Consider the following 27564-nt stretch of genomic DNA (forward strand, 5'->3'; position numbering starts at 1 on the left):
GGTGGGTTGGGACTTCACATGAAGGAATATGTTGCGCACTGTCTCGAGGGATCAGAACAACTCTAGTCTTGCAGAAGAGTTGACAAAACCTGCACCTGCACCCGGAAAGTATTTCAACCGAGTTCAGCATATCAGTCAAAAGTTAAGAAGTCTAATTCGAGGGTATTGCACTGGCATCATGCTGGGCAGGAGCAAGAAACCCGCTGCCGTGCAACATGAACAGAAAGCGGTTGAAACCAAGGCGCAGGATCCACTAAGAAGGCTGGGTAAGAAAGTTATAGCCCATGACTCATTGATTAAAAATAATAGCGATATAGTTATCTAGATATAATTTTACGGACAATCATTCTCTGGGATTGTGCGCTGTCAATCGGAAAACTTGCAGTATTATTAACTTTAAACAGGCAAACATTTTAAAGGTGTAGTTTGGCGTTCTATAGTTGTTAATTATGTTAGTGTTGATTTCTACCCAATGGCATAGTGCCCTGTAGATAGCGTAATGTAGGCAGACCGTGGTCAATAATCAGTGCATAGCAAGGTGAAATTTCACTTCCAGAACATCCCTTGGCACGATCGGCACTCATTGGCACCGGCAGGCATTTAGTGTTTTCATTTTGTGTAAAGGTTGACTTTGTTGAATCTTTTTCAAAGAGCAAAACGTAGTTCATTTATTCACAAAAGTCAGCCATATCCACCCATAGCCATTAGTCTGTGTAAACACAGATAGAGTGAAAGGGTTCAGAGTGACTAGCGAGAAAGAGAAGAGAGTGCTCAAGTGGACAGTGTGTGGGGGTTGACAAGTGGTCATGTGTTTGTGAAGTGTCCAACAGCTCACAGACCCACACCCACAGATCCTTACTCACCCATGACCACCATCTCTGGCCCACTGCTCAGCTACCTCTCTTTTACCATTGCTCCCATTCCTCCTCATTCATCCAAACCCCCTCAGCTCACGGTCACACTTTGCCTAAAATAGAGAACTGCTGAGGAGGGACAGAGCACCTGTCAGAGCCCCTGAAAAGCCCCTGGACGTCTGGCAATAAAGACTACAGTCACATCACTCCTGTGTATAGGTCTGTCTGTCTGTGTGTGTGTGTGTGTGTGTGTGTGTGTGTGTGTGCGTGTGCGTGTGCGTGTGCGTGTGCGTAAGAAGCTCCCTCTTCTTTTTGTCCTCTTCTTTTTGTCCTCTTCTCAAAGAGCCTGAAATTACAGACCTATAGTTTGAAAAGCATGCATTGGTTTATTTTTCATTCTTTGGACTTAAGCATCTATAGAGCTTGTGGAACACAGAACCAATTTTGATATTCTGTTTATGTCTGTTGAGTGTTGGCATATGTCATATTCAAGTAGCCTGTCTGTTTAACAATGGAAAGCATGCACACAGTCAACCACTGTTTCAGGAAGTTAACAAATGGAATAAGCACCTCTCCTTCTCTGGTGCTGGTGCTCTGTATTTAAGTGGTATTACAATAAGTGTTTTAGTTTTTAGTTTTTTAAATCTCTGCTCTGGTGCTGACACTGACAGGATACACACAGTAGCTCTACCATGTTGCTAGGATTGTTTGTAATGCTATCGCTAGTAATATCTAGTCAATCACAAGTAGCTTATCAGCGTTAATTGATTTAACTGATCTAAGATTAGGAATGGCATCCCTGTCTTAATGAGTTAAGGATTATATCAAAGAGTATCTCACAAATTAATAGTTGATAGTTTGTTGTATTGTATTGTTTGTTTTTCTGTTCTATTTTTTATTTTATTATGATACCTTTTTATGCATTCAGTTCTATGCACTTTGAGATTGTTCAAATGAAAAGCATTTTACAAATAAAATGTATGATTATTATTATTATTATTGTTAAAGAAGTCAATTAAGTTAACCCTTAACCCCTACCCCTCCATGCATGAGATCTGGACCTGACACATCTGGACCTGACACATCAACATCAACTAGATGTTGTAAGACTGGCTGGAATGCAGGGAGGTCAGGGGTGCTCCTTGCCAAATACAGCTTTGGGACTTACTGTTCTCTCACAAATTGTTTAATATTTTAAAGGAGCATGGCGTAAATCTGTTGGAAATCTGACCACCGGGGCGAAATTCTGTTTGAAGTTTCAAACAACAACATCCTCCTAATAACAACATAAGTCCCCCAAAATGGACATTAGCTGTTGTGTTTATGCATGCGCACAATTCCAAGAGGAACCACCAGAGACAGAACGGCGAAAATCTCTAGAACACCCCTGGCCAGTAACAACATGTTTGTATACAAATCGAGTGTCGCCCCAAGACACTCCATTTTAGAAAGAGCTTTTTGGGACCAAAACAGCATTCTTAAAGTAAATATTTCTTTCAAGGGATCTTATTCCCGGATCATTACCGATTAAACATTAAGTCATTACAACCATTAGAAAGCTGTTATAGAGCTTGAATGTTACATATTGCACCTTTAAGTCATTGTCTCAGCTATCATGTCTGTTGGCCTACAGTATCAGCTCATAAAAGATGTTCTGATTTTTGAGGCTTAGGAAAAATCCTCTCAGATTTACGCACAGGTTATGAACTTCCCCTAACATTGACAGCGTGTGAAATACCATTGTAGTAATTGTAGCATTGCTAAAGCGGAGGACATGAGTAATTAAGGTTATTATTGTAAACTAAAACTGAAACTGAAACTAAATACAATAAAAACTAAATAGGTATGAACTAACAAAAGAACTAGACCAAAGACAAAACTTTAATAGCCTTGAAAGCTATGTTTTCCAAATGGCAGAATGGAAGTACCTGGACAAAGGTCATGTCACCATCGACCTCAAACCCCAGTGGGCTTGTGTGCTTGATTAGGGTAGGAGTCAAACCACAAACCACCAATGTCATTAACCCCAGAGCTGTATTGTATTTACAGGAGGACTGCACTGCAGTGAGCCTGACACTCCTATGCAAGCATGAACACATAGTCTAAGGATGCCTGTGTCTGTCACAGGGTACTGTAGTTTAGCATGTCTATATGAAAACATTCCCCATGCTGTCGGCTAGGTTGTGCCATCAGAGATAGTGGGAGGTGTTACTCTTTTGAAGCTCCTCCATAATCTACTGCCAATGTTGTCTGTAAATGCATGTAACCCTGTGTTTTATGTTGTGCTTGGGCTGTGGCATTTTTCCAGAGCTCAAGTTTACCATTGCTCTCTTTATAGGCACAACTAATGAGGGGGTAATCTCAGTTTGAAGCAGTGATTATTTTATAGTGAGGAAGTGACCATGATACTGTTGATGTGGTATGTGTGCACGTTTCTCCTTTGGGTGAGGTTTCTGAGCTTTATTTAGGTCCGTAAAATAGCGGTGTCAGGGCTAGTAAAGTATACAGTGCCTTTAGCCTATATATGTCCTGTCCGTCTGCTGTTCCCAGTCTGTGACACGCCCTCCTCTCCTCTCCTTATCAGGGTGCAAAGTATACCCTGGCTTGTCTCCTAGGAAATGAACATTGATTTGAATGGTTTTAACTCAGATCCTTTACATCCTGACTGGTGTTAGTCAGTTCTCGTTGGATAATTCTGGAGTCAATCTTAGCTCTCAAGTTGTTATTATGCCTCTGGAAAACCTGAACCAGCCCCCCATTAGATGCTGGAATGTGTAGGAGCAGGACACACACACACACACACACTCACACACACACACACACACACACGTACACACACACACACACACACACACACACACACACACACACACACGTACACACACACACACACACACACATACATTTGACAAGACAGATATACAGCTGTTTAGTAGACTGTTTAGTAGTGTTTAATCCTCCTCATTGGTCGATGGCACTCCCACTTGGTTCCCCATTGGTTTACCATGAGTGAGATCTCTCAGTATCTCTTAGCTTGATCTGGATGTTCATGTCATGGTTCTCACTTTGAAACCTTGCAATGATCAGGGGGTGTCTTTCTTAACCCTCTCTCTCTCTCTCTCTCTCTCTCTCTCTCTCTCTCTCTCTCTCTTTCTCTTTCTCTCTCTCTCTCTCTCTCTCTCTCTCTCTCTCTCTCTCTCTCTCTCTCTCTCTCTCTCTCTCTCTCTCTCTCTCTCTCTCTCTCTCTCTCTCTCTCTCTCTCTCTCTCTCTCTCTCTCTCTCTCTGACTCCGCTTCTTACTTCTTCCTCTAGTTCTACAAGTTTCTCTTTCTATCCACCTCTCTTTTTCTAGTTCATTGTCTGTTGATCAGTTGATATTTTTCACTCTCTTTCCTTCATTACCTCTCAAGCTCCTATACGCCTTCTAATTATTCTCTCTCCCAATCTCCTCTACTCTGTTTAGAGAGCTGTGTTGTTGAGTGTTGACATTCACATACCTCTGTATGGTTGCTAGTCAGCCAGTTTGTCATGCCGGCCCAGCTGATGAAGTCTGTGTCAACTTGATTCTCCTCGGCTCGCTGCAGGAGTTGCGATGAACAGGAGACACAGCTCTTAGCCCTGTCTCCATTCCAGCTCACCCCCTATGTGCTTATTTATAACGTTGTTCAACTGAAATTGGCAGTTGGCAGTTTTGGGAAACAGCTTGGCTGAACAGTGAGCACACACACAAACAAACACAGTTTGGAGGCTCCATGTGAGTGAACTTCTGGTCAGAGTACACACCGTAGAGCTGTGAACCTAAAATCATACAAAGTGTCCCCATTATAATATGTCCTCTGTCCCCCATCATGATTTTTTTGTGACCTTAATTTATTTCCCATTAAGGTCACAGGGATAATGGACATCAATCAACACATCAATGGAAGTGCTAGCTAGAAATGAGTATGGTTCAGAAATAATTAAAAAGATTTGAGGAAATGGTATGAATTTGGACAGAGAAGAGGGAAAAATGGACAAGCTTAGCATGGTCACTGACCTACTGTTAATGAGGTCACTGTGCTCTGCCTTGCATGTGGTAACAGCATGGTGACTGCTTCAAACACCGGGTTGTTATGGTGGAGATTGGGGCAGGGTGGGGGCTTCTCTTTGTGTTTGCCCCTCGGACGAGGAGAGACATAGTTTGTTTTTTATCAGATTCTGGGCGCGAGGGGGGTGGGGGGTCTGGCATGGGCGGGGAGGGGGGGGGGGGGGGGGGGGGTAGCTGATTCAAAGGAAATAAAAGACCAGGGCATCCCAGCCAACGTTTTTGGAATAAATCTTTGGATACACTCGAGAGACTCAGAGAAGAGAGAGAGAATGAGAAAGGGAGAGAGAGGAGGAGGGAAGAGATTCTTTTAAGATTTTAGAGCTCCTTTTGAAATTCTCTTCTGAGGATTGCAAACACAATTCCACAATGTATGAGGTCCCATTCATCGAATGCTGAAAACCATTTAGGCATCCTATTGCCAAACAGAGAAAGAAAAAGATTCAAATAAATTCAACCTGAGAGATGGATTGACATTCTCTTTTTGTTTTGAGTGAAGTGAGAAGTGTACTGTACACAACACATTCACCATGATGGGACAAGTCTTCCTCCTCTTACCCCTCTTCCTCTCTCTGCCCTCAGTCTGTGATCTTAAAATAGATCGAGAAAGATGCCCAACACTTCCAGTCCTAAATTGTAACTCGAAGATCCATGGCAGAAAGTGCATCAGCTGGTTCTGTGAATCACATTAACAGTGATCACATTAACTTTTTTTTTTCTGGCTGGATGTGTCCATACTGGTAGTTTGCAAGAATTTTCTGCTCTGTGACCTCCCATCCTTTCAAACTCCTCCTCCAGTTTCTCTGTTGGCCCGCCTCTGGCCTATGAGGGAGATTAATCATAGACATGTTGACATCTGTTCCAAATCCCAGCATTTTGCTGCTCCTTTTGTTATTCAGCGTTTCAAAGTCTAGCTTGCCTTAAAACGGCTACAAACTAATATTTTAGAATACGAACAATACCAATTAGTTTAAAGTGTATTGTTATGTATGAAAATGTTGGTAAACATTCATGGGTCATTTATGTAAAATGGCTGTCTCTCAATCATGTTGTAACTTTCTGCTGTAACTCTAATGAATGCAATATAGCCGAAGAACATTGAAGAGATGCTATTTTTCCTATAGATGCGAAGTTTGTCCTCCATTTTGTCCTTCAAGAGTAGCTGAATACTTTGTACATATCCAGTCTGCTCCTTCATGGTTGGACTGTGAAGTAGCAACTGCACCCTTTTTCCCATTAACTTTAAGCTTCATCCTTAATGCACACATTGTTTCAGCATGTTCTTCCCAGGGTATTGTTTATAAAACGGAAGGCTGTTTATGCAATTAGAATGAGTGTGTGGCCTGTATTTAGGAGGCATGGCTGTGCTGCCAAAGTAGGATTACTGCTGTATGAAGCGAGGTGAGTCATTTAGTCATGAACGCCCACTGCCAAGCCCTCAACACACAAACACAGCAGCAATCTTGGGTTTGCTTTGGTGCAGGTGTGTGCTTTAAGACTCCTGGACTACTAAATGTACACTATATTCCCTCCATTCACAGCTTTCATCCTGACATGATTCATGAAGTTTTATGAGTCCCTGTCCAGCAGAGCAGACCAGGCTACTTCACAGTCAGTTTGATAGCATGCCCGAGACAGGACAGGTCATAGACTTGTGTACTGATATTTATGACAGCAGACAGACTGAACTTTCAATGACCTGCCAATCGACCTCAGTGTGTATACGCTAACATGGAAATAGAGTGAATGATGTCATGACTGGATGTGTTACTGAACAATGACCCAGAGTGTATGATACATGGACACATGGACACATTCTTATCATGCAGTAATATACCTTTACTCATGTATGACAGTTAAGAATGACTCAGCGTGTGTGACACTGACCTAGAGTGTGTTGTGTGTGTGTGTGTGTGTGTGTGTGTGTGTGTGTGTTTGTGTGTCTTCCAGGGGTGCTGGATGATGAGGACGTGCGTGTGATGATGCAAGGCGCCAACATGGTGAAGGTGCGCTCCCAGAGGTGGCAGAAAAGCCGGAGCCTCCGGCTGCTGGAGGACGGAGTCACCGTGTGGTGTGAGTCCACCAAGAGCTCCCGGAAGGCCAAGGCCCAACAGACCTGTGAGTAGCCAGGGGGGGGGGAGGGAGGGAAGGAGGGAGGGAGGGGGGAGAGAAGAAAGAGAGGGAGTAAGAGGGAGGATAAGGGCGGTGATGAAGGGAAAGGGAGGAGAGAGGATTGGAGTGGTTAGATAAGAAGGAAAGTAGAGAGAGAGAGGAGGGAGAGTGGTCACATGAGAAGGTTCCCAGGATGGGATGTTTTGGGTTTCTGAGTCTCAGGATCTGAGACATTTTAGTTTGTTGGAAAGGAAACTTAGCCGATATCAGATTAGGGAAAAATGGCCCTAAAGCCACACCATCTACAGGAGAATAATCTAGAAACAAATAATCAGGACTTCCACAAACACACTTCCTGTTCCAGCTTATTCAACAGTTTTGGATCTGATTCAGTGCCCTCATTCAACCGGCCCATTGTCCTAAGTTGTTTGAGCTTTTCATCTTGGTATCCTGTAATGCCCTCCCTTTTACTCTACCTTTCCTTTGATTAAAGGGATAATGCGCCCTCTTAGTGACTGAGCTCTGATTTCAGGTACACTGTAACTCACGGGGGGCTGGTGGAGGTAGAAATCAGAGGGCGGGCTCTTTGTAATGCATGGAAATGTGCTTAGACTGGAATCAGTAAGGCAAAATGTATTGGTTTATCTCGGCCTAACGAAGCCTTAGCAGGCAAATCGATGGACCCGAAAGAGACGCTGGCACACCATTTGAGTGCACTAATGATTGGATTCCCCCTTAAAATGAGGGAGAATTCTGGCAGTCATCCTAGATGTTTTGGCTCATTAGACTGTGGGAATGCTATTTCTAATCTCAAGGTTTTGACCCCATTCCCATTTCTCTCCCTCACACACACACACACACACACACACACACACACACACACACACACATACACACACGCACGCACACAAACACCCACATCCCCACATCCCCGCCTACACTCAGGTTTGAAATGTCACTCTTTTCACAGAGCGGTAGGCTTGTGTGAGCAATTTTGAAGAGGTGGAGAGGCGGGGGCATCTACACACACAGAGCTCAAGAGGTGGCCAGCCGGCGCAGTACTTTCAGTCGAGAGCCCTCCCAGGCCTGTCATAAATCTCTGTAAAGTTTAATCTCTTTTCTCAGTCCAGCTGGATAGATCTACATTTACAAGAAAATAACAGACACAGAAAATAGAACAGAAATGACAAGAAACGGGGCTCTCAGAAGGCATGTCTTTTGAAAACACCCTCCTTCAAATGAGAGGCTATAGGTCTGGTTGATGTGTCTCTCTCCCGAATCCATATGTCATACAGTTGGGCTTCTCTACTTACAAGGTTCTGAGGGCCGTGTGGGTAATTATTGCTTTCTTAAACTACAGTATATAGTGAGATTATAGCCCAAGCACATTTGTATACTATATGATTTCCAATTGCAGGGTGTGGCCACGTGTATAGCCACCCACGACTGTCTTTGAGGTTGTTATTTAAAGAATCTAAATATGCTCCTCCTGACACTCCTATAATTTCATGAAGGAGTGCTCGCTGTTCTGTTACAAGATATCTTTGGAGAGGGAAAAGTTGACAGGTTTTGTCACATGAATTAGACTCCCTTGATGAGTTAATCTATAGAGGGGAAGTCATTTGAAGTGTAGTAAATCAGTATTTTACAGTGTGCACGCTGTTATGTTACATGACATTTGTAGAGAGAGCAAAGTTCGTGGGATGTTCATTTGGGATAGTCATACACGCATGATTGAGTATACCAGTGGCCTAGATTACACACACACACACACACACACACACACACACACACACACACACACACACACACACACACACACACATACACACACACACACACACACACACACACACACACACACACAGGGGGAACCATAACAGAATGTATGTTCACTCAATTACAAAGTTAACGATTAAAAGGCTGAGGAGGTGTTTTGTGGTATAATGTCAATGTCATGAGAGTATTATGTTGTTACATTATGTCGACTCAGAGAGCGTACAGCCACTGTGGTTCACCTCAAGTGGAACACAACACCTCCTTAATAACGTATCACCCCCGACAGCTACACCGACACCACTACTGCCCATGTAGGATGTGATTTGTGTGAGGGGCTGGGGAAAAGAAGGGTGGGGTAACTGGCATTCACATGATCTCATCTCTTTTTCTTTCTCTCTCTCTCTGTCTCTCTCTCTCTCTCCCTCTCTCTCCCTCTATTTCTCTCTCTCTTGTTGCACAATCCTTACCCCTTCCAACCCCCCCACCATGCCTCTTCAGCAGTGACTATCAACCTCGGACTGGAATGTCCCAATCAACCCCCCCCGTAACCCCTCCTCCCGGGGAATAGATATGGCCTCAGACGGGGTGAGAGGGCAGGTGGTAGGAGTGGGTCAGGGTTTAATGCCAGATTTAGAGTCAGTTTGGTAGTGTTGGAGTGGGTATCACCCAGCACTGCTCAACGATGACACGACACAGGGTAAGGGCAATGTGACCACTTCAGCCGTCTGCCGCCCATTCTGTTATTATGGCAGGCCTCAGAGGACCGTGTGTTTGTCACACACTCATACACTACACACACACACACACACACACACACACACACACACAGGCAAGGCACAGGTGGAGGCCTCAAGGGCCGGTGGAGTCTGGCACCTGCAGTTCAGTATTGTGCCCTCTATTCAGTGGGCTTTAGAGACTATGCACCACTTAACACTTCAGCTGTGCCAGTCTGTGCCACTCTGTCATTTCAGCTCGCTCTCTGTCACACATGTGCACGCACACACACACACACACACTCACACACACACACACACACACACACACACACACACACACACACACACACACACACACACACACATTTGAAATGTCACTCGTCATGTAGTGATGGGTAGGAATGTGTTAGCAATTTTGAAGAGGTGGAGAGGCGGGGGCTTCTTTGAGAAAGAGGCCATTGTCAGGACAGACAGTTGTCTATTGCCCTTGTCTTTGAGCAAACATTGGACATCTGTCCCTGGAAAGCTGATCCCAGAGCGGAGATGTGCAGCTTTATGTATTTGATTTGAAAACCAAGTGAAAACCAACTGATACATACTCCATTTAACCTACTTCAACACATGGTTTTGAGACCAGCGTGTTTGCCATGGAGATGGGGCTCATCTGGAGCTAGTCATGGTTTTTGACTCTGACTGGTCACCCTTCTGGATCTGGGGCAACAAAGTGTGGCTGTGGGTTGATTTTGTGTTGCTGGGCAGAGAGTCAGTGAACGTGTGAAAAGCCTTGCCCCCCTGGTGTAGGTTTCATCATGGAAAACATTCTTATCTCTCAGACCATGAGGTGATGGTTCTTCTTTTTCTCTCTATCTCTTTACACACACACACACACACACACACACACACACACACACACACACACACACACACACACCTCCTGGCATTGGTCGAAAAACCGGGGTTCCTCTTGACTGTCAGTTTGAGTGCTGTGCCCAGCAGGGTCGTACTGTTGCAGGTTAAATTTGGACCTTGTCGAGGAGATTAATGTACATTGGGAAAACGTTGTGCAGGCCTGTACCGGTCATATTTTACAAGTGCCATATTGGTCCCCAATTACCAAGATGCAATGTCACAGAGCTATAAAGACGTCATGACACACTCCCTTGGGCTCCTGACCCTTGACCTTTTAACTGCCATATTTAACATATTGTCTATCGTTATTGGTAAAAAAAAAAATCCCTCTCTCTCTCTGTCTCTCCCACTCTTTTTCTTTTTCAGTCTCGGTGTCCGAGGTGGAGTGTGTGCGTGAGGGCTGCAAGTCGGAGGCTCTGCGGAGGTTGTCTGGGTCGGTGCCTGAGGCCCAGTGCTTCACGGTGGTCTTCCGAGGGGCCAGGAAGAGTCTGGACCTCCTGTGTCCCTGTGAGGAGGAGGCGCAGAGCTGGGTCCGGGGGATCCGCACCCTAAAGGAGCGCGTAGCCAACATGACCCAGAAGGAGAAACTGGACCAATATCCTTCACCCACACTGTGCCAGTGCCAGCCTCGACCTGGAGTAAATATAGAGCAGGCGACATCGCTATGGTGACTGACTGCTCCGAACATAACACTGTCACATGCACCATAGCACATCCAGAGCATAGCTAAGATGTGCAGCAATGGCCAGCGAAAAGCACTGTCTAAACATAGTCTGAATATCTTGTCAATTATAATCCCTCACACAGCGTGTGGGTTGTAAGTGACATGGGCACAGCACAGCAGCGGACAAGCTTGTAAACGCTCCTTATTTCCCTGCGTATCCTTCTCTCTCTCTCTATCTATAATTCTCTATTTACGTATTTTGAGGCTTGAGGAGCAGATAGAGTAGGGGTCAATGGGGTCAATGGGGCAAGTCCAGACTCGTGTCATGGCTTGTATTGACCTATTGTTTGGTGTGGTTGAGGTGGGGTGTTATAGCACCTGGTCCCAGCAGGGTTAGCAGGAGACTGATAAAGCCCAGTTAAGTGCTGATTGTGTTGCCTGGAGGATAGAGGTGTGATGTATGATCTCTGATCTCTCCGTCAGCCCTGTGTTTTTTTTCCCAACAGTGACCTAGGAGGCTTTTAGCATGATGCGTGTTTACGAGGGAATGTCAGCCCATTAACGAAAACAAGTTGATTACATTTTTCCTATTAGTTGATTAATCTAACAATTCATCGGATGTGGAAATGTTTTATTTGTGTCATGTTTATCACCTGGCAATTTACTTTTTTTTTTAAATGTGTCAAACTAAAACATTAGTTAATTAATATGTCTGATTAATCGATTAATCTGTACAGCCCTAATGTTTACGTGAGCGTGATCGTCTTGACAGTATACTGTAGACTGGATTAGAGCTAGGACAGTATGGTAATTATAGACCCCAACCCTTATCTGCATGCATGTATGCTTTACTGAGTTAATCTCATCTTAATGTATTTTACTGTCTGTGTGCATAAACTGGAGGTATATTTTGTATGTATGTTTGTATCCCATAGTGTGTATATGTACTGTATGTTCAGCAGTTAAGTTTAGGTGAAGTTTTCTCCTCTGGTACCGCTCCTTAACCCCCTACACCTGGATCCGTGGCTACCTGAAACGGGCTGATCAGAACCAGGATGGAAAGATGAGCTATGATGAAGTGAAGCGGCTGCTGCAGATGATCAACATAGATCTCAGTGAGCAGTATGCCCGCTCCTTATTCAAGGTGAACTGTGTGTGTGTGTGTGTGTGTGTGTGTGTGTGTGTGTGTGTGTGAGCACTCCCTGTGCGTGCACAGGGAGAGAAAGGGAGAGAGAGATGATGTTTTCTTTCATGGCAGAGGTCCATTGTTTATCCAGTATGCAATGCAGTGGGGCTCTGCTCCAGAGACAGCCTGGAGTAAAGAATCTGTGTTCAATTACCATTTCTGTGGCAAGCTAACCCAGAGGCCCCTCTTTCTCTCACACACACACACACACACACACACACACACACACACACACACACACACACACACACACACACACACACACACACACACACACACACACACACACACCTACACACACTCTACTAACCCCTGCCCGCCCCCCCCTGTCTCTCTCTCTCTCTCTCTCTCACTCCATCTTTCTCTCTTTAATACACTGCACTGCTTTTCTGAACCCTCCCCATCCACCACGTCTCTCTCTTTCACCCTCCCCCCATTCTCACTACTAATCAACAGTCAGTCATGCCTCCAAAGTGGAGCATTATACAAGATTACATACTCAGCTCTCTATCATTATTGAGTTATAATGTGTTTGATACTATTCCTCATTCCATTCCATACATAACATTGAGTCCACCTCATATGCGGTATAATGGACACTCCCAAAACAAATCAGGACACCCCCCCATCAGTACTGAAAATATCAACATGGGCATCTTCTATCTTCTAAAGCGTTGAAAATATTAACGTTGGATCAGCCTGTTGTTTTAAAGGCACCTGTAGAGTCATGATGTAATCTGAACCGTGTGTTTGTGTGTGTGTGTGTGTGTGTGTGTGTGTGTGAGAAAGTGTTCCTCAGCCTTCTTCCTAAACCCCTGTCTGTCCCTCTCCTTCCTGCCTCAGAAAGCCGACCGGTCATGTGACGGGCGCCTGGATCACATTGAGATTGAGGAGTTCTGCCGGGAGCTGATGCGACGGCCGGAGCTGGATGCCGTATTCAGACACTACTCCGGTAACGGCTGTGTGCTCTCCACCGCCGAACTCAGGGACTTCCTGGGAGACCAGGGGGAGGACGCCTCACTGGTCCACGCTCAGAGCCTCATACTCACCTATGAGCTTAATGACTGGGGTAAGCCTAAGCACCACGCATAAGCAAACACCTTAAACCTTTTGTGAGTCAGAGGAGCTGTAAATTGTGTGATAGGTCAAGATCATACACAAGACCTACAACTAGTACAGGTTTGAGGGCAACCGACTGTATTTTCCCACACGCTGATGAACATGCCTATGCCCGTCTATGCCTGCTAAAAATCCCTCTAAAAGGTATACGACTCGATGTGTAACATCGTGCGCCACTCCCTGCAGCTCAGAAGAACCAGTTCATGACCCAGAATGGATTCACCATGTACATGCTGTCCCTGGAGAATGATGTGTTTAACCCGGACCACACCAGAGTCCAGCAGGACATGACCAGACCTCTGGCCCACTACTTCATCTCCACCTCACACAACACCTACCTCACCAAGGACCAGGTCACCGGTGCTAGCAGCTCGGAGCCCTACATCAGGTACGCAAACACTGCTCTCTCTCACACACACACAAACGCATGAACCAGCAAACACATGCACACGCACACGCACACGCACACGCACACACACACACACACACACACACACACAGTGACATTGTATATGTGTTTTGTCTGTGATAGGGCTCTGAACCAGGGCTGTCGCTGTGTGGAGCTGGACTGCTGGGACGGGGATAAAGGAGAGCCTGTCATCTACCATGGACACACCCTCACCTCCAAGATCCCCTTCAAAGAGGTCATAGAAACCATCGCCCAGTACGCCTTCAAGGTTAGCACACCCTGACGAAGGCGCAAGCCGATGTTTTTTTTAAATGTGACTGGATCTGGGTCCTACCCTGTCATGGATCATTAGTCATCATTGTTCAACAACCAGGCAAGAAAACGGTGACAGGCCAGCTGATGAAAACAAATCCAGATTGACGACATGCTTCTGTTTATGCACATGTTGATGCACATGTGGCTGCAGTTACATTCTTGGCTCAGATGTAAGAATAGTCAGATGCTTGCAGCATCCTGGCCTCGGCCCATTATCACCATCATCAAGGTGACACCAAGAGGCTGAAAAAAATTAGGAAAGCTGGTTCTGTCCTCTGTGTCACCCTGGACCCTGTGGAGGAGGTGGCCAATAGGGGGATGAGGACCAAACTCCTGGCCATCATGGAGAATCCCTACCATCCCCTATATGACACTGTGGCAGAGCAGAGAAGCTCCTTTAGCAACAGACTATTACAACCATGTTGCACTAAGGAGCTCTATAGGAGATCTTTTCTGCCTGTCACAATAGGACTGTACAACTCCTCCTCTGGCTGGCTCGATCGGGGTGATGAGAGTCAGGCTGGGGGATGTTAAATCATACTGGACTGTTCCTACTGTATATAATGTTTCAGATGTCTATTTTATTCTATTATTCTATTGTCACTTCATTTTGTTGTTGTTGTTTGGTTGTTTGTGATGTGAGCTGCTGTAATGCCTTAATTTCCCCACGGGGATCAATGAAGTACCTATCTATCTATTACATACAAACCCTGCTTTATTACCTAATCAGTTTAGTTTGCTCTTGAGTGTGATGGATTGGTTCAAACAGCCTCCCTGTTGCTCCCTGTAGGCCTCTCCGTACCCTATCATCTTGTCACTGGAGAACCACTGCACCGTGGAGCAGCAGGCCGTCATGGCCCGACACCTGCGCACCATCCTGGGCAAGAGGCTGCTCACCATGCCCCTCAGCGACCAGCCCCTGAAGGACCTGCCCTCTCCTGAGGTAAGACACCCCTCTGTCTCCTGCTCTCTTCTCCTTCTTCTCCTCCTCTGTTCTGTCATTATTTACAGTATCAACATGTTTGTCACTACTGATCACAAAATCAGACACACCCAGACACACACATAGTATTGTTGTCTCTCAGTTCTATGCAGCTACTGTAATGGATGTGTTGATGAATTGTTCTGTTCCTCGCAGGAGCTGAGGGGGAGGATCCTGGTGAAGGGGAAGAAGGACACGCCACACCTGGGCCAGCTGGGGAACAACAGCAGCTGTGCTAGCTTCTCATCCAGCTCTGAGGACGAGACAGCGGCCAGCAAGAAGGACCCTGGGAAGGTTAGCCCAAGAATGTCTAGAGATATACCAATCACATCCCCTTGACTCTTACTTAGAAGTTGTTGCAAAGCAAGTCATTATAAAACTGAAAACACTATGTGGATATCAAGGATTTTCTTCTTAATTTGTGTGTGCCTGTGTTGCCTCCCCTAGGTGGTCTGCTCTAAGCTCAGCCCGGAGCTGTCTGCTCTGGTGGTGTACTGTCGAAGTGTCCCTTTCCGTGGGTTCGAACACTCAGCCCAGAATCCGCCCAATGACATGTCCTCCTTCTCAGAGAACGACGCCCTCAAATACATCAAGGACTCAGGCATGTGGCTTAGGAAGAATCTACCCTGCCTTTACTTGTGGCAACTCAGATCCAGAGATCTAAATGTATGCTACACATAGATGCTATCTCCATCAACACAGATGTTGTAACGTGACTCATGCCTACTTGATACAGGAAATTCTAATCATGGGGAAATTCAATGTGTAATGGGTGCATTGTTTGTGCTGGTGCATGTTAGTGTTTGTCTGTCTTTTCATTTGTATATGAGTGATTATAAACAATCTCTTCTCCTCCCTTTTGCAGGAAAGCTGTTTGTCAGATACAACAGCAGGCAGCTGAGCCGGATCTACCCCTCTGGCCAGCGCCTCCAGTCCTCCAACTACGACCCTCAGGACATGTGGAACGGCGGCTGTCACATGGGTCAGCACTCTGGGCTGGAGGGGTGCCGGGACGGGGTGGGAGGGAGGTTGTACAGTGGCTAACTGTATTTAGCCAGGGAGTCATCCTGAAGATGGAAACCTATTCTATGCAGGATAATGTCTCTCCTGAGAGCATTACACATGCTAGGAATGGCCCGCCCTGTCCTCATCACTCACCATGATAACCAACCCCCCCCCACACACGCTGCTGCCTGGTGAAGTGCTTTCTGTTGGCAGGTGTTTCTGTGTGTACTTGTGTCTCACTTCACACCCCTGTCCTCTGCAGTGGCCCTCAACTTCCAGACGCCAGGAGAGCAGATGGACCTGAACCAGGGACGCTTCCTAGCCAATGGTCGCTGTGGTTACATCCTCAAGCCCAGCTTCCTGTGCAGCCCCAGCTCCAACTTCAACCCTGAGATCACGGGAGGTGGACCGGGGCACATCCCCACCCAGCTGACTATACGGGTGAGCAGCTCTCTGAGAACCAGTTTCTCTTGTGGTTCTACCTTCCGGTAATCAAGATTACCCTATACTGGAATAAACTACATTCCTCTAGTCAGAGGTGATCAATGGCAGCAGGCCAATGTAGCGGTAGTACATTGTAGGTGGTTTAAACTAAATCAAATGATCTGTAAACTAATTCGAATATTTTTGAAATATTGGGGTATTTTGTGTTCAGGTGTTGTCTGCACAGCAACTGCCTAAGATCAACACGGACAAGCCCAACTCTATCGTAGACCCACAGGTGTGGGTGGAAATTCACGGGGTGTCCATTGATAATTCCAGAGACAAAACCCAACGCATTGACAACAATGGTAACCTACCACTTACTCATCGATCTCACTTCACAAGCCAAGCCCCTTTAACACTTTGACACTACAACCTAGAACAATCTATAGGTTAACAAGCTTGAGTATACAGCATATTCATTTTTAACCCAGGACTCAGTGTCAGAATTGCTGTGATAAACCAAGGCACATCTGTCTCATACTCCACTCTGTTGGCCCGGTGCACTTCTTATAAGTAACAGCAAATGTTACTTGTCTTGTCAGCATTACCATGGCCTTGTGTCATTTCTGGCCATTTGAACAGAGGTAGACGATAGTGTTCCTGACAGCTCTCCTGCGCCCCCTGCAGGTTTTAACCCACGCTGGGACTGCACTCTGAGCTTCCAGCTGCAAGTCCCAGAGTTGGCCCTGGTGCGCTTTGTTGTGGAGGACCACGACCACACAGCCAAGAACGACTTTGTTGGCCAGTTCACCCTGCCCTTCACCAGCCTGCGCACAGGTACTAAGAAGCTGTGTTTGGTGATCTAGATGTTTGTATACTGTATACAATAGACTACGTGACCGTGTTGTCCCTCTTCTTTCTAAGGTTATCGCCATGTTCACCTGCTCAAGGCTGATGGCTCTAGTCTGTCTCCTGCTACCCTGTTCATCCACGTCAAGGTGTCCCGCAAGGGGGTCCCCATCAAAACTGTTTCTGAGCGTATGGCCTTGGCCAAGGGCAAGTCATGAACCCTCCTACTCCACCTGAACTAGAGCCCTGAGTCTCTGCCAACGTAAGAAAGAGCCCATTCTGGGTGGAGGGGGACTGCTGCTGCCTGTCTAGCCCAATGTCTATCTCCTCCACCCACACTCAATTTACAGTATTCAGGATCACAAGGCCACCTCTGACTGCAGAGAGGAAGACATCAGTCATCAGTCAAAGCTGGACGAGATCCTTGCCAGATGACGAGTGAACAGCCCTGGGCTGGAGAGGAAATCTAACCTGTTGATTTTTTTGTGAGAGTATTAATTTCTGTTTTCATAATGACATGGCTGGTGCTGGTCTGTTTTAGATCAGAGTGCTCAAGATTGTGAAACAGATATAGACATTGTTGGATAGTATCTGTTCTGTTTTTTTAACATTTTAAAACTTTTAAGACATTATACCAGATCTGTGTCGTGTGCCCAGGAGTGCCTAGATCAGACAATGAATAGGCGTCACGACACATTTTTAAGTTTTTATTGTTTAATGTTTTATGTTTAATGTTTTTTTTACAATGATATTGTGTTTTTACTCATAGAGGTTTTTTAACAGTGTATAAGGGTCTGATTACCCTGGTAATGGAAAATAGTGTTATAACTAGATGGCATAAGTTAATGAAGTCCAGTTGTTGTGATAGTGGTCTCACTTTCAAAGAAAATAGACAGAATAAATTAAGACCTTAAGAATTAATACACATCAGCACTAACAATGTTTTTGTAATGTGTTTGTTTCAATTGCCTGTGAAAGTGCAGATCGTATTTACCATAAATGTAAAAAGTGATAGTCTAATGTAGTTACATAATTTTCTCTGTTAGTTTGAATGCTTTGCATGATGACTCTGCTTTGCATTAACTTACTATGAAAGCTCTCTAAGCAGTCAAATTTACTTGTCTTAAGTTATGTAGAAATGGCCTCAAAGTTGCACAGAGGTCATATAAACTAGGGCCCCAATTCAATCCATTGCAGAAAACAAAAAAAGTAATTTCTTTGGCAGCAAAAGAGCCTGATCAATTTGATATGCAGAACCATTGTTTTAGTTTCATTCTGTAGGCATTATTTTTTTAGGGACATTAATCCACACATGCATCATTGCCCCATAAAAAGTATAATGTGTAATTGTATGTAATCTGCAATTTGATTGAATTCGGGCATAAGACTAATACAAATGATCATGCTACAACATTTTCAATATCATCAAATTGCATGATCACTTGGCTAAGTCAAGTTTTAGCTTCCCTTTTCATCTGTTGTCTTTTAATAATACATGGTTGCACTTAAGTAGGATTTTCTTCTTCGCTCTGTTAGTTTACATTTCAGCTCTTATCAAAGTCATGTCAATTTGAATTTGAATGAAAACAGTATTAACACATTTGAACAGAAAATGTTCAAATGTGCTTCATTGCAGTTGGAAGAGGCTTGGTGGGCATTGGGGTCATGGGTCATGGGTCAGTGTCAAATCCAGCCCCCAGTTATGACTCCTTTTCCAGTCCATTAAAAGCACTTCTATCGAAACCCCAGAAAAGCATGCTTATGTTTTTATAAAAACAATGTAATTCCATTCGGTGTATGCTTCGTTTTCCTTGTGCAGTGTCTGTTTTTTTTAAGAAATAGTTGCTCATTGTGTGTGTGTGTGTGTGTGTGTGTGTGTGTGTGTGTGTGTGTGTGTGTGTGTGTCTGTGTCTGTGTCTGTGTCTGTGTCTGTGTCTGTGTCTGTGTGTGTGTGTGTGTGTGTGTGTGTGTGTGTGTGTGTGTGTGTGTGTGTGTGTGTGTACACCCTACTGTCACACACAGAGAAACCATTTGAAAACCCTCTGCCTTCCATTTGAGTTTTGATTGTCTAAACAACTGGTGCTTTTTGGCATTGGAGTCATTGATGACCATTGGCTCATCCTGGGAGGTCATTGTATATCAATGCAGTTCCTTAGAGGAATTAACGCCCTGCTCAGGTGCACTTCATTTTAGGTTTTGCAATTTAAAAAAGTATTTCTGTTACATTTGGGAGATAAAGGGATGTTACACCTTTTAACATGTTTCCTGGTTTGGCCCTGACCTTGGCTGTAGTTGATTAGCCCAGACAGTTTTTTTGTTACATATTACCCTTAGATACTGACAAGTCATATTTTGGGCCCCATAGGCCCCCATTCATCCTGAAAATGTGTCCAACTAATATTATGACAGAATAAGTCACTGTAGTATGCTGTAATCCATTTAAGCATTAAGTTACCATGACAACCAAATGCAAAAATGTATTACAGCGTAACAAAGCCAATTTTCAGAAAAATAATGCAATGTCTTCATAATATAAGTTAGATTTGAGTGTCTGCCAGAATGAATTAAGCCCAAAATATTACTACTCAGTATCTAAGAAAGAAAATATGTAGCTAAAAACTGCTGGGGCTAATCAACTACACCCAAAGTCAGGGTCAAACCAGGAAAACAAGAAGTGGAACATAGATTAAAATAGGTGTATTAAACACTTTACTTCATGACAGCTGAGAAGATGTGTTGGTCCCAACCACAGGTCCCAACACAGACGTGTACTGTGTGCTTCTGACCATAATCACAAAGTAAGGATTACAATAAGACTTGTTGGATAATTAAAGTAATGAGACATCACAAATAAGATGCTTCTGTCACATCTTCAGTTTCATCACACACCCATATCAAAGAGGGAAAGGTGGAGCCTACCAATAAATATAAGGCCAGAGAACTTCTCTCTGATAAGGCCCATTGTGCCACAGGAACTACACAGACCGGGGAACACCACGGCACTCCACCAATCGTATTGGTGGATGTTTTGAGGCGTTGCGGGCACGTGGTAATCTCTCACTTCCTGGGTAAAGATGGCGGATGAGAATGAGACAGCACTGAAGCCGGAGCCGGAGAAAGAAGAGGAGGTAGAAGAAGACCATGGACATTGCAGCGATTGTGAAAATGAAGAGCACCACTTTGATGACGGGTGAGGGTGCTTATTCATTTTTAGTACAGTACAAAATGTGTCATGCTCCTGCCCTGTGCTCGTTTGCAAGATAGTGCGAGCTTATTTCGGCTTGAGAAACTCAATTCCACTAGTCCCTCCCACTTGCGTTTACTCCATTGGTGAGAAGGCTTTACTGATCGCCTGTTTATCCCTCTGATTGGATCCAAATCGATTCTGTTCCTGGTGTGGGCAGGCCTTCATGCTTCGTTCCTCCTTCGCTTTGATCGCGAGGCGTTATGGAATTTAATTGAAAGCATTTATAAAATGAAACCATGCTGTAGATTAGTAGCTACCAACTACCTATGTTCATGATTTTGCAGCATGAAACTATTAGGTTGACATGTAGCTTATGTTACACTATCACAGATTTGGTTTACAACTCAAATGTCGAGAGTTTTTGTGATCCAGCTAGCTACACGCTTCCGACCCTAGTTTTTAACATGAAATGTAGGTAGCTAGCTAGCATGATAGAACGGCGTTGTCAGCGAGCTAAATAGCAAGCTAATAATACAACATAAAAATCCCATCAACACATGATTAAATGTTATGTTTAAATATCAATATTAGTCTCTAGTCTGCTCCTGGCAGCACAGCAACATCAGCTTGTAAACTGTCATGTTAACTAGCTAGCTTGCATTCGAAGAGCTAGCTGTCAGTGTCAGCTGCCTGACGTCCGACGTAGACGGTGCGGCTGTTTTGCAATGTATTCAATGGGTTTGCCATCTCTTTCTAGCTAACGTTGGCTTTCGCTTAAGTTTGACCAAATGGCTGTAGCTGTTACACTTATTGTTAGTGAATAGCTAGCTAAATTTGTGTTGCTCACTCTGGCTAGCATTATTAGCACGACTCAAGTTCTCATTGAGATTGCCTTGTGCGGGCTTGACTGATACTAGTCTTGGCTTGCCAGCAATGGCAGCATCTTCATTAAGGCGTAGTCTAGCTTGCTCGCGGTGTTCTACTTTCGCTTGGTCAAGGTCATGTACTCTGACATGATTCGTCATCTTACCAAGGAAATTTACCAATTGCTCAAGAGCCTATTATGTATTTAGCCAGATGAGGATTCATTCTCACCCATATGCATTAATGCATGAATGATACTCAGCCCGCAATGACGCAATTCACTACATAAAACCTGTTGCTGTGTTTCAGATTACTTGCCCTGTATTGTGCAAACGGTCATATTAATGCATCTGTATCACAGTTAGCTCAACACTATGGATGTTTATATAATTTGTTGCAAGCTAGCGATGTGTTGCCTTGTCTGATCATAGTGACACACACACACACACACACACTGGTAAGCAGTTGCATGAGCCTGGAAAGCCCAGTAGTAAAAAGAATGGTTCTGGATGATAGTTGGGCTCAGCTGCTGAAATGGAAGCCTGTCGAACAAGCCATTGAAGGCTTTGTCGTCTATTGTTCCTGTTAGTCACCCCTTAACCTCCCTAATACACACACACACACACACATACATACACACAAATACACATGAACACACACACTCTTCCCCCCCTTGGGTCATGTGATTCACCATCTGTCCTGGTGTTACAAATACAGGCCAGTCCCCGGCCTCACTCCCCTCATGGACACTAATGGGATTATACTGTGTTCCTCTGTAAGTATGTTGTCTCCCTCAGCCCAGGAGATGGGCCTCCAGGGTGGGGGTAGGGGGCTCATCTCATTCCTGGAGGTCAGGACACGGAGGAATGGCTTCAACAGGCCAGGGGATAGGGATAAAGGACTATTACTACTACTACTAATGCTCTGTACTTGAGTGATTCATACCCAGTTAAACAGTGATTGGTACCCATGTCCCACACTCTCCTCCCTGGCCTCAGTTCTGTTTACTTTACTGATGTATATATCATCTCATCTGGCTTTAAGGGATGAATACGCTTATTTCACCCTCTTTCCTACTATGCTTGGTGTGCCAGGTAGATACTCAAGTGGCATTAGTCTGGGCTTTTGGTACTCGCATTAACAGTGTCTTGTTTTTCCACCCTATTGCAGTGACAAGGGTCTGGGGGATGAAAGCGGTGCCAAGAAGAAGAAAAAGAGACAGCGGAAGAAGAAGGATAAGTCCGCAAGCCAAGAGGCAGCACAGGATCCACTTGCCAAGGTATGTGTAAGAGAGAGAGGAAAAAACTAGCTTTGTGTTTTTGTACCTCTGTTTGTTCCTTTGCAAGAGGGTTGCTAGAAAGGCCGTCATTGACTGACTAATTGTTGTTACTTTTGAAAACAACTTTAGAAAGAGAGAATGGACATTTAGTGTGTTTTTGAATGTGTGTTCAGACATTGTTTACATTTAGCAATTTATTCTCTTCACCCTATGTACCCTCCCTCTCTCTTTCTCTCTGTCTCTTCTCTTTCTCTTTCTCTCTCTCTCTCTCTCTATCTCTCTCTTTCTCTTTCTGCACAGGTGAACTCACTGCCAGCTGATAAGCTGCAGGAGATCCAAAAGGCCATTGAACTATTCTCTGTAGGCCAGGGCCCTGCCAAAACCATGGAGGAGGCAAGCCGGCGCAGCTACCAGTTCTGGGACACGCAGCCTGTTCCCAAGCTAGGTATGACAGTTGGCACATGTACCGGGGTGAGTCCCCAACTTGTGGAGGAGAGGGTAGAGAGGCCTGAGGAATTTTCGGTATTTCCATTGGCCTTCTTCTTCGTTTGGCGTGAACTCACTCGTATACTAATTATCCTCTGCTTTTATATATCACTCATTCATATGCTAATGTACTTGCTTATGATTTGTTTTTCCCCCAGGGGAGATGGTGACATCGCACGGTTCCATTGAGCCTGACAAAGACCACATCCGTGAGGAGCCCTACAGCCTTCCTACAGGCTTCAGCTGGGACGCCCTCGACCTGGGGAACCCTGCTGTGGTGAGGAGGAACCCCTACATGCCCAACCACCCCAACTCCCACCCCCCACTACAAACTGAATATCCCATATCAACATATTGATTGAATGCAAACTACTTGGTTATTCCAGCAAAGATGACTTAACCATACCAAATTACACATGAAACCATACAGTGACGTCTCCCCTGACTCACTGTCCCACTCTTCCTCATCCTAGCTTAAGGAGCTTTACACCCTTCTCAATGAGAATTATGTGGAGGATGATGACAACATGTTCCGCTTTGACTACTCCCCTGAGTTCCTGCTCTGGTAATTCTTTAACTTCATTTTCCCTTCATTTAGCAAGGTTGCTGCACTTGGACAGCAATGTCTTATCTAATGGATGTTTAGATATGTTTCTTTTCCCTGTAAACTTGCCTTTATCTGTAACATGTCTCTCCCTCAGGGCCCTGCGCCCCCCTGGCTGGCTGCCTCAGTGGCACTGTGGGGTGAGGGTGGACTCCAACCAGAAGTTGGTGGGCTTCATCAGTGCCATCCCTGCCAACATTCGCATCTATGACGTGTAAGGGAATTCAAAACAAGCTCTCACCTTGACACATCTGTGTCGTGTGTAGTATACGAATGAATAAACAATACATGTAAATATAAATGTTCCTTTGCTCATTCATGATTTTTATTAAGATAACATTTTTCTGCAACAGAGTGTCAATTAAGAGGAAGCCTCACTGACTCAAGTCTATTCTTATCATTTAGGGATAAGAAAATGGTGGAGATCAATTTCCTGTGCGTCCACAAGAAGCTGCGCTCCAAGCGGGTAGCACCAGTGCTGATCAGAGAGATCACCAGACGGGTCAATCTGCAGGGCATCTTCCAGGCTGTCTACACTGCTGGCGTGGTACTGCCCAAACCTGTCGGCACCTGCAGGTGTGGGTCCGAGACACACGCATGCACACGCGCGCACACACACACACAATATAATTTATGAGTGAACTCAAATTATTTGTCATTTTTATAGATACTGGCATCGCTCTCTGAACCCACGTAAACTGATCGAGGTGAAGTTCTCTCACCTGAGCCGAAACATGACTATGCAACGCACCATGAAGTTGTACCGTCTGTCCGAGGTCAGTGAGCATGGTGCCCTCTAGAGGCTGTCCTCTGTACCCCGCCAAACTACTCAGCCATCTGTCATTTATTTATCTTGAACGTTGATATGACATTAAATATCCCCTCCTCTCTGCAAAAAGGCATTGCCTTCAGCTTCTCTCTGTTCATTCCTGCTGCCTCCCCTCTCTCTTTCTATAGGCCCCAAAGACATCCGGCTTGCGGCCGATGACCAGGAAGGATGTGCCGGCGGTTCATCGTCTGCTCCTGGAGTATCTGAGCCAGTTCCACCTGGCACCTGTCATGAGCCGAGAGGAGGTGGAGCACTGGCTGCTGCCCCAGGAGAACATCATCGACACCTACCTGGTTGAGGTGAACAACAATAATACACATTCCATAGACACCTACTCAAATACTGTGGAAGCTTTTACAACACCCATAGACCTAGAAACGTGCACCATTTCTTTGATTAAAAGGGGTGACTGATTTTGGGGGGGTGGGTGTCGTGTGCCATTTTTTCCGTGACAGAATTCTAGCGGCAAGGTCACTGATTTCCTGAGCTTTTACACGCTCCCCTCCACCATTATGAACCATCCAGTGCACCGCAGCCTGAAGGCGGCTTACTCCTTCTATAATGTGCACACCACCACCACCCTGCTTGACCTGATGTCCGATGCCCTCGTCCTGGCCAAGTCGGTGAGTCCTCTTCTGTTGGTAGTTACAGGCTCAAAAAAGTATTCAAAAAGACATCCCTCTCCTTTGCCTAACATAAGTCCCCTCCCCCTCTCTCAATCTTAATGTCTTCCATTCTCAATATCCAGAAAGGGTTTGATGTCTTCAATGCACTGGACCTGATGGAGAATAAGACTTTCCTGGAGAAGCTCAAGTTTGGCATTGGAGATGGGAATCTACAGTATTATCTGTACAATTGGAAGTGTCCCAGCATGGGGTCAGAGAAGGTGTGTCATGATTCTCATAGTAGTTCAGCTAGATTTGAGGTTTGAAGGCTGTCTATTCTTTCTAGTCTTATAGGAGCAATTTTATGATATTGTGACTAAACTGTACCAATAATTAGTTTCATTTAGCCTATGGAGATAAATATCACAGAGTAGATATTTTAGTATTAAAATGTTAGCGTGTTCACAACAAATACTGTAAATTCAGTTTAATTCTGGCACAAAAAGAGACAGTGTGGGGAAACTGAGTTTAATATTTTGTTCTCTCTGTTAGATGTAAAACAATTACATACAAATGTATATTTCTTAAGCGAGAATTTAGCAGACTAAATGCCAATGGGTTTTGAATTTTATTTTATCAACTTATGATCAAATAATCAATGATTTCACGTCTTTGGTCTTCAGGTTGGCTTGGTATTGCAGTGAGACCCCCTTTTCCCTCACTGAGCGTCACCGCTAAGCCAGGAGACCACACCAACGCACTGACCACCTGACAGATGGACCGATGGACTTCCTGCTTCAGGAAAGAGAACCCACCGCCCATTTTTACTTTTTGACCTTTGAACTTTGACCTGCACTACCGCTGCCAGGCAGGGAGTCGGGGGAGTTGGTCCTTCTCCACACTCTCTCTCTCCCTTCCATCACATGGACCTTAAGCCATTGTAGTTACCATCTCAGACTGAATAACAACTGAAGTCTGTCACGATTGTACCAGACACACACAAACACAGACCGCACTTCACACCATATACCAAACACACACATACGCATACCTACACAACATACATGTTGATACGACAAACATAATGCTAACACAAACACACTAGAGTCTAACATTTTCTTTTCCGTCTCCAAATGTGGAAAGTGCTTTGCAAAAAAAAATCTGTCATCATCCTCATACATTTTAGAGAAAAGATAATCAAAACAATAAAAAAAAAACTAAACAAAAAAGAAAAATTATTTAAAAAAAATAATAATAAGGTAATAAATATCCAAAGTGGACACAAGACAAGGGCTTCTGTGAATATTTGTTTTCATCTCTCACTGTAGAGATTTGAATTTGCAAATTTGCTATCTTCATTTTCTTTGTGATAAGCATTTTTAAGTTTACTCAACACTCAACTGAGTAGCTGACTGTGGGGGTAAATGAGAGAGTTGGCCTTCATTTTTTAAAATGCGATCCCCCCCCCCCCCCCCCCCCCCAATATCTATCTGTACTAAATGTCATGACCTACTCTTGCTTGCTACACTTACAGAGAAGCCCTGTTCAGAAGAAAATAAAATGAAGACAGAAAATGGACCAGCTCAGTTGTCAAAAAGAAGTGAACAACATTAGTTTGGACTTTTTTTAATTTTATTTTTTTGAATAGCCCAGATAAACAGATATCTGGGGAATCAAAACTGAGAATGGAGAATCAGAACTGTCAGGGATTTTGGGGCAGGGGGGGTGGGGGGGTTTGGTTAACACCCCAATAAGTGTTGGATGAGAATGCAAACTGATGTGAAAAACGGGTCTCATGGTTTTATGGTGCAGGAAAAAATGTGAAGATGCAGGTGATTTTTGGTGCAAAATAAAATATAGAAGTTGCTGTGAGGTTTTGGCATGGTTTCTGTCAAGGTGGTTTCTATTCTATATTCGTTGTTTTGCTCAATGAGAAGTGATTTGCAACCAGCTGCGCCATACAAAGAGCACCAGTTTCCAGCTTTATTGGTGTATTTGAACAGAAGTTTTGTATCCCTGACTATTCACATGAATTTGTTCCAGGCAGCTAAGATGAGACTTTCACTACAATTGTTCTTATAAATAGAAAGACAGAAGCCGGTACAGTAGGTTATTATACCCTGCTCTCTGAGTGGTTGAAATTGAAATCAAACAAATGCGAAAAACCTGTAAGATAAATTTTGTCCATATACAGGGAACGCATTCATCGGCTATACAATCTGACATCTTTGTTCTTGAGTGTTGTTTCAAAATACATGTAAATTAAATGTTACTGTTCCAAACATTCGTTCGAAGACATTT

At 44.5% G+C, this 27564-nt stretch overlaps 2 protein-coding genes across 2 annotated transcripts; both read left to right on the forward strand.

Annotated features, from left to right (window-relative positions):
* Window positions 1–71: 71 nt before the first annotated feature.
* Window positions 72–19198, forward strand: LOC310809984 (1-phosphatidylinositol 4,5-bisphosphate phosphodiesterase delta-3-A-like). The gene is made up of 15 exons (XM_083677549.1): window positions 72–266; window positions 6889–7056; window positions 10821–11067; window positions 12133–12262; window positions 13148–13373; window positions 13610–13811; window positions 13956–14100; window positions 14938–15090; window positions 15286–15423; window positions 15577–15730; window positions 15995–16111; window positions 16397–16575; window positions 16790–16925; window positions 17248–17397; window positions 17485–19198. The coding sequence occupies exons 1-15, from the start codon at window positions 179–181 to the stop codon at window positions 17625–17627; spliced, it is 2376 nt and encodes a 791-aa protein (XP_083533675.1). The 5' UTR covers window positions 72–178; the 3' UTR covers window positions 17628–19198.
* A 1285-nt stretch (window positions 19199–20483) lies between these two features.
* On the forward strand, window positions 20484–27129 carry nmt1a (N-myristoyltransferase 1a; the record flags this gene model as incomplete). Its single annotated transcript, XM_083677659.1, has 12 exons — window positions 20484–20599; window positions 22631–22739; window positions 23040–23184; window positions 23384–23502; window positions 23699–23790; window positions 23927–24043; window positions 24235–24405; window positions 24497–24605; window positions 24787–24957; window positions 25114–25281; window positions 25407–25544; window positions 25947–27129. 12 exons carry the CDS (start codon window positions 20484–20486, stop codon window positions 25965–25967), a joined length of 1476 nt encoding a protein of 491 aa, XP_083533785.1. The 3' UTR covers window positions 25968–27129.
* Window positions 27130–27564: the final 435 nt, after the last annotated feature.

This window comes from Argentina silus, assembly GCF_951799395.1.
Source record: "Argentina silus genome assembly, chromosome: 9".
NCBI lineage: Eukaryota > Metazoa > Chordata > Actinopteri > Argentiniformes > Argentinidae > Argentina > Argentina silus.

What these genes read in the sequence shown, in the direction of transcription:
- LOC310809984 (XM_083677549.1), top strand. Translation starts at nt 179, where the DNA reads ATGCTGGGCAGGAGCAAGAAACCCGCTGCCGTGCAACATGAACAGAAA. An exon ending in GCAAGAAGGACCCTGGGAAG is followed by an intron (nt 15,424 to 15,576) that starts GTTAGCCCAAGA and finishes TGCCTCCCCTAG; the next exon opens with GTGGTCTGCTCTAAGCTCAG. An exon ending in CAAATACATCAAGGACTCAG is followed by an intron (nt 15,731 to 15,994) that starts GCATGTGGCTTA and finishes TCCCTTTTGCAG; the next exon opens with GAAAGCTGTTTGTCAGATAC.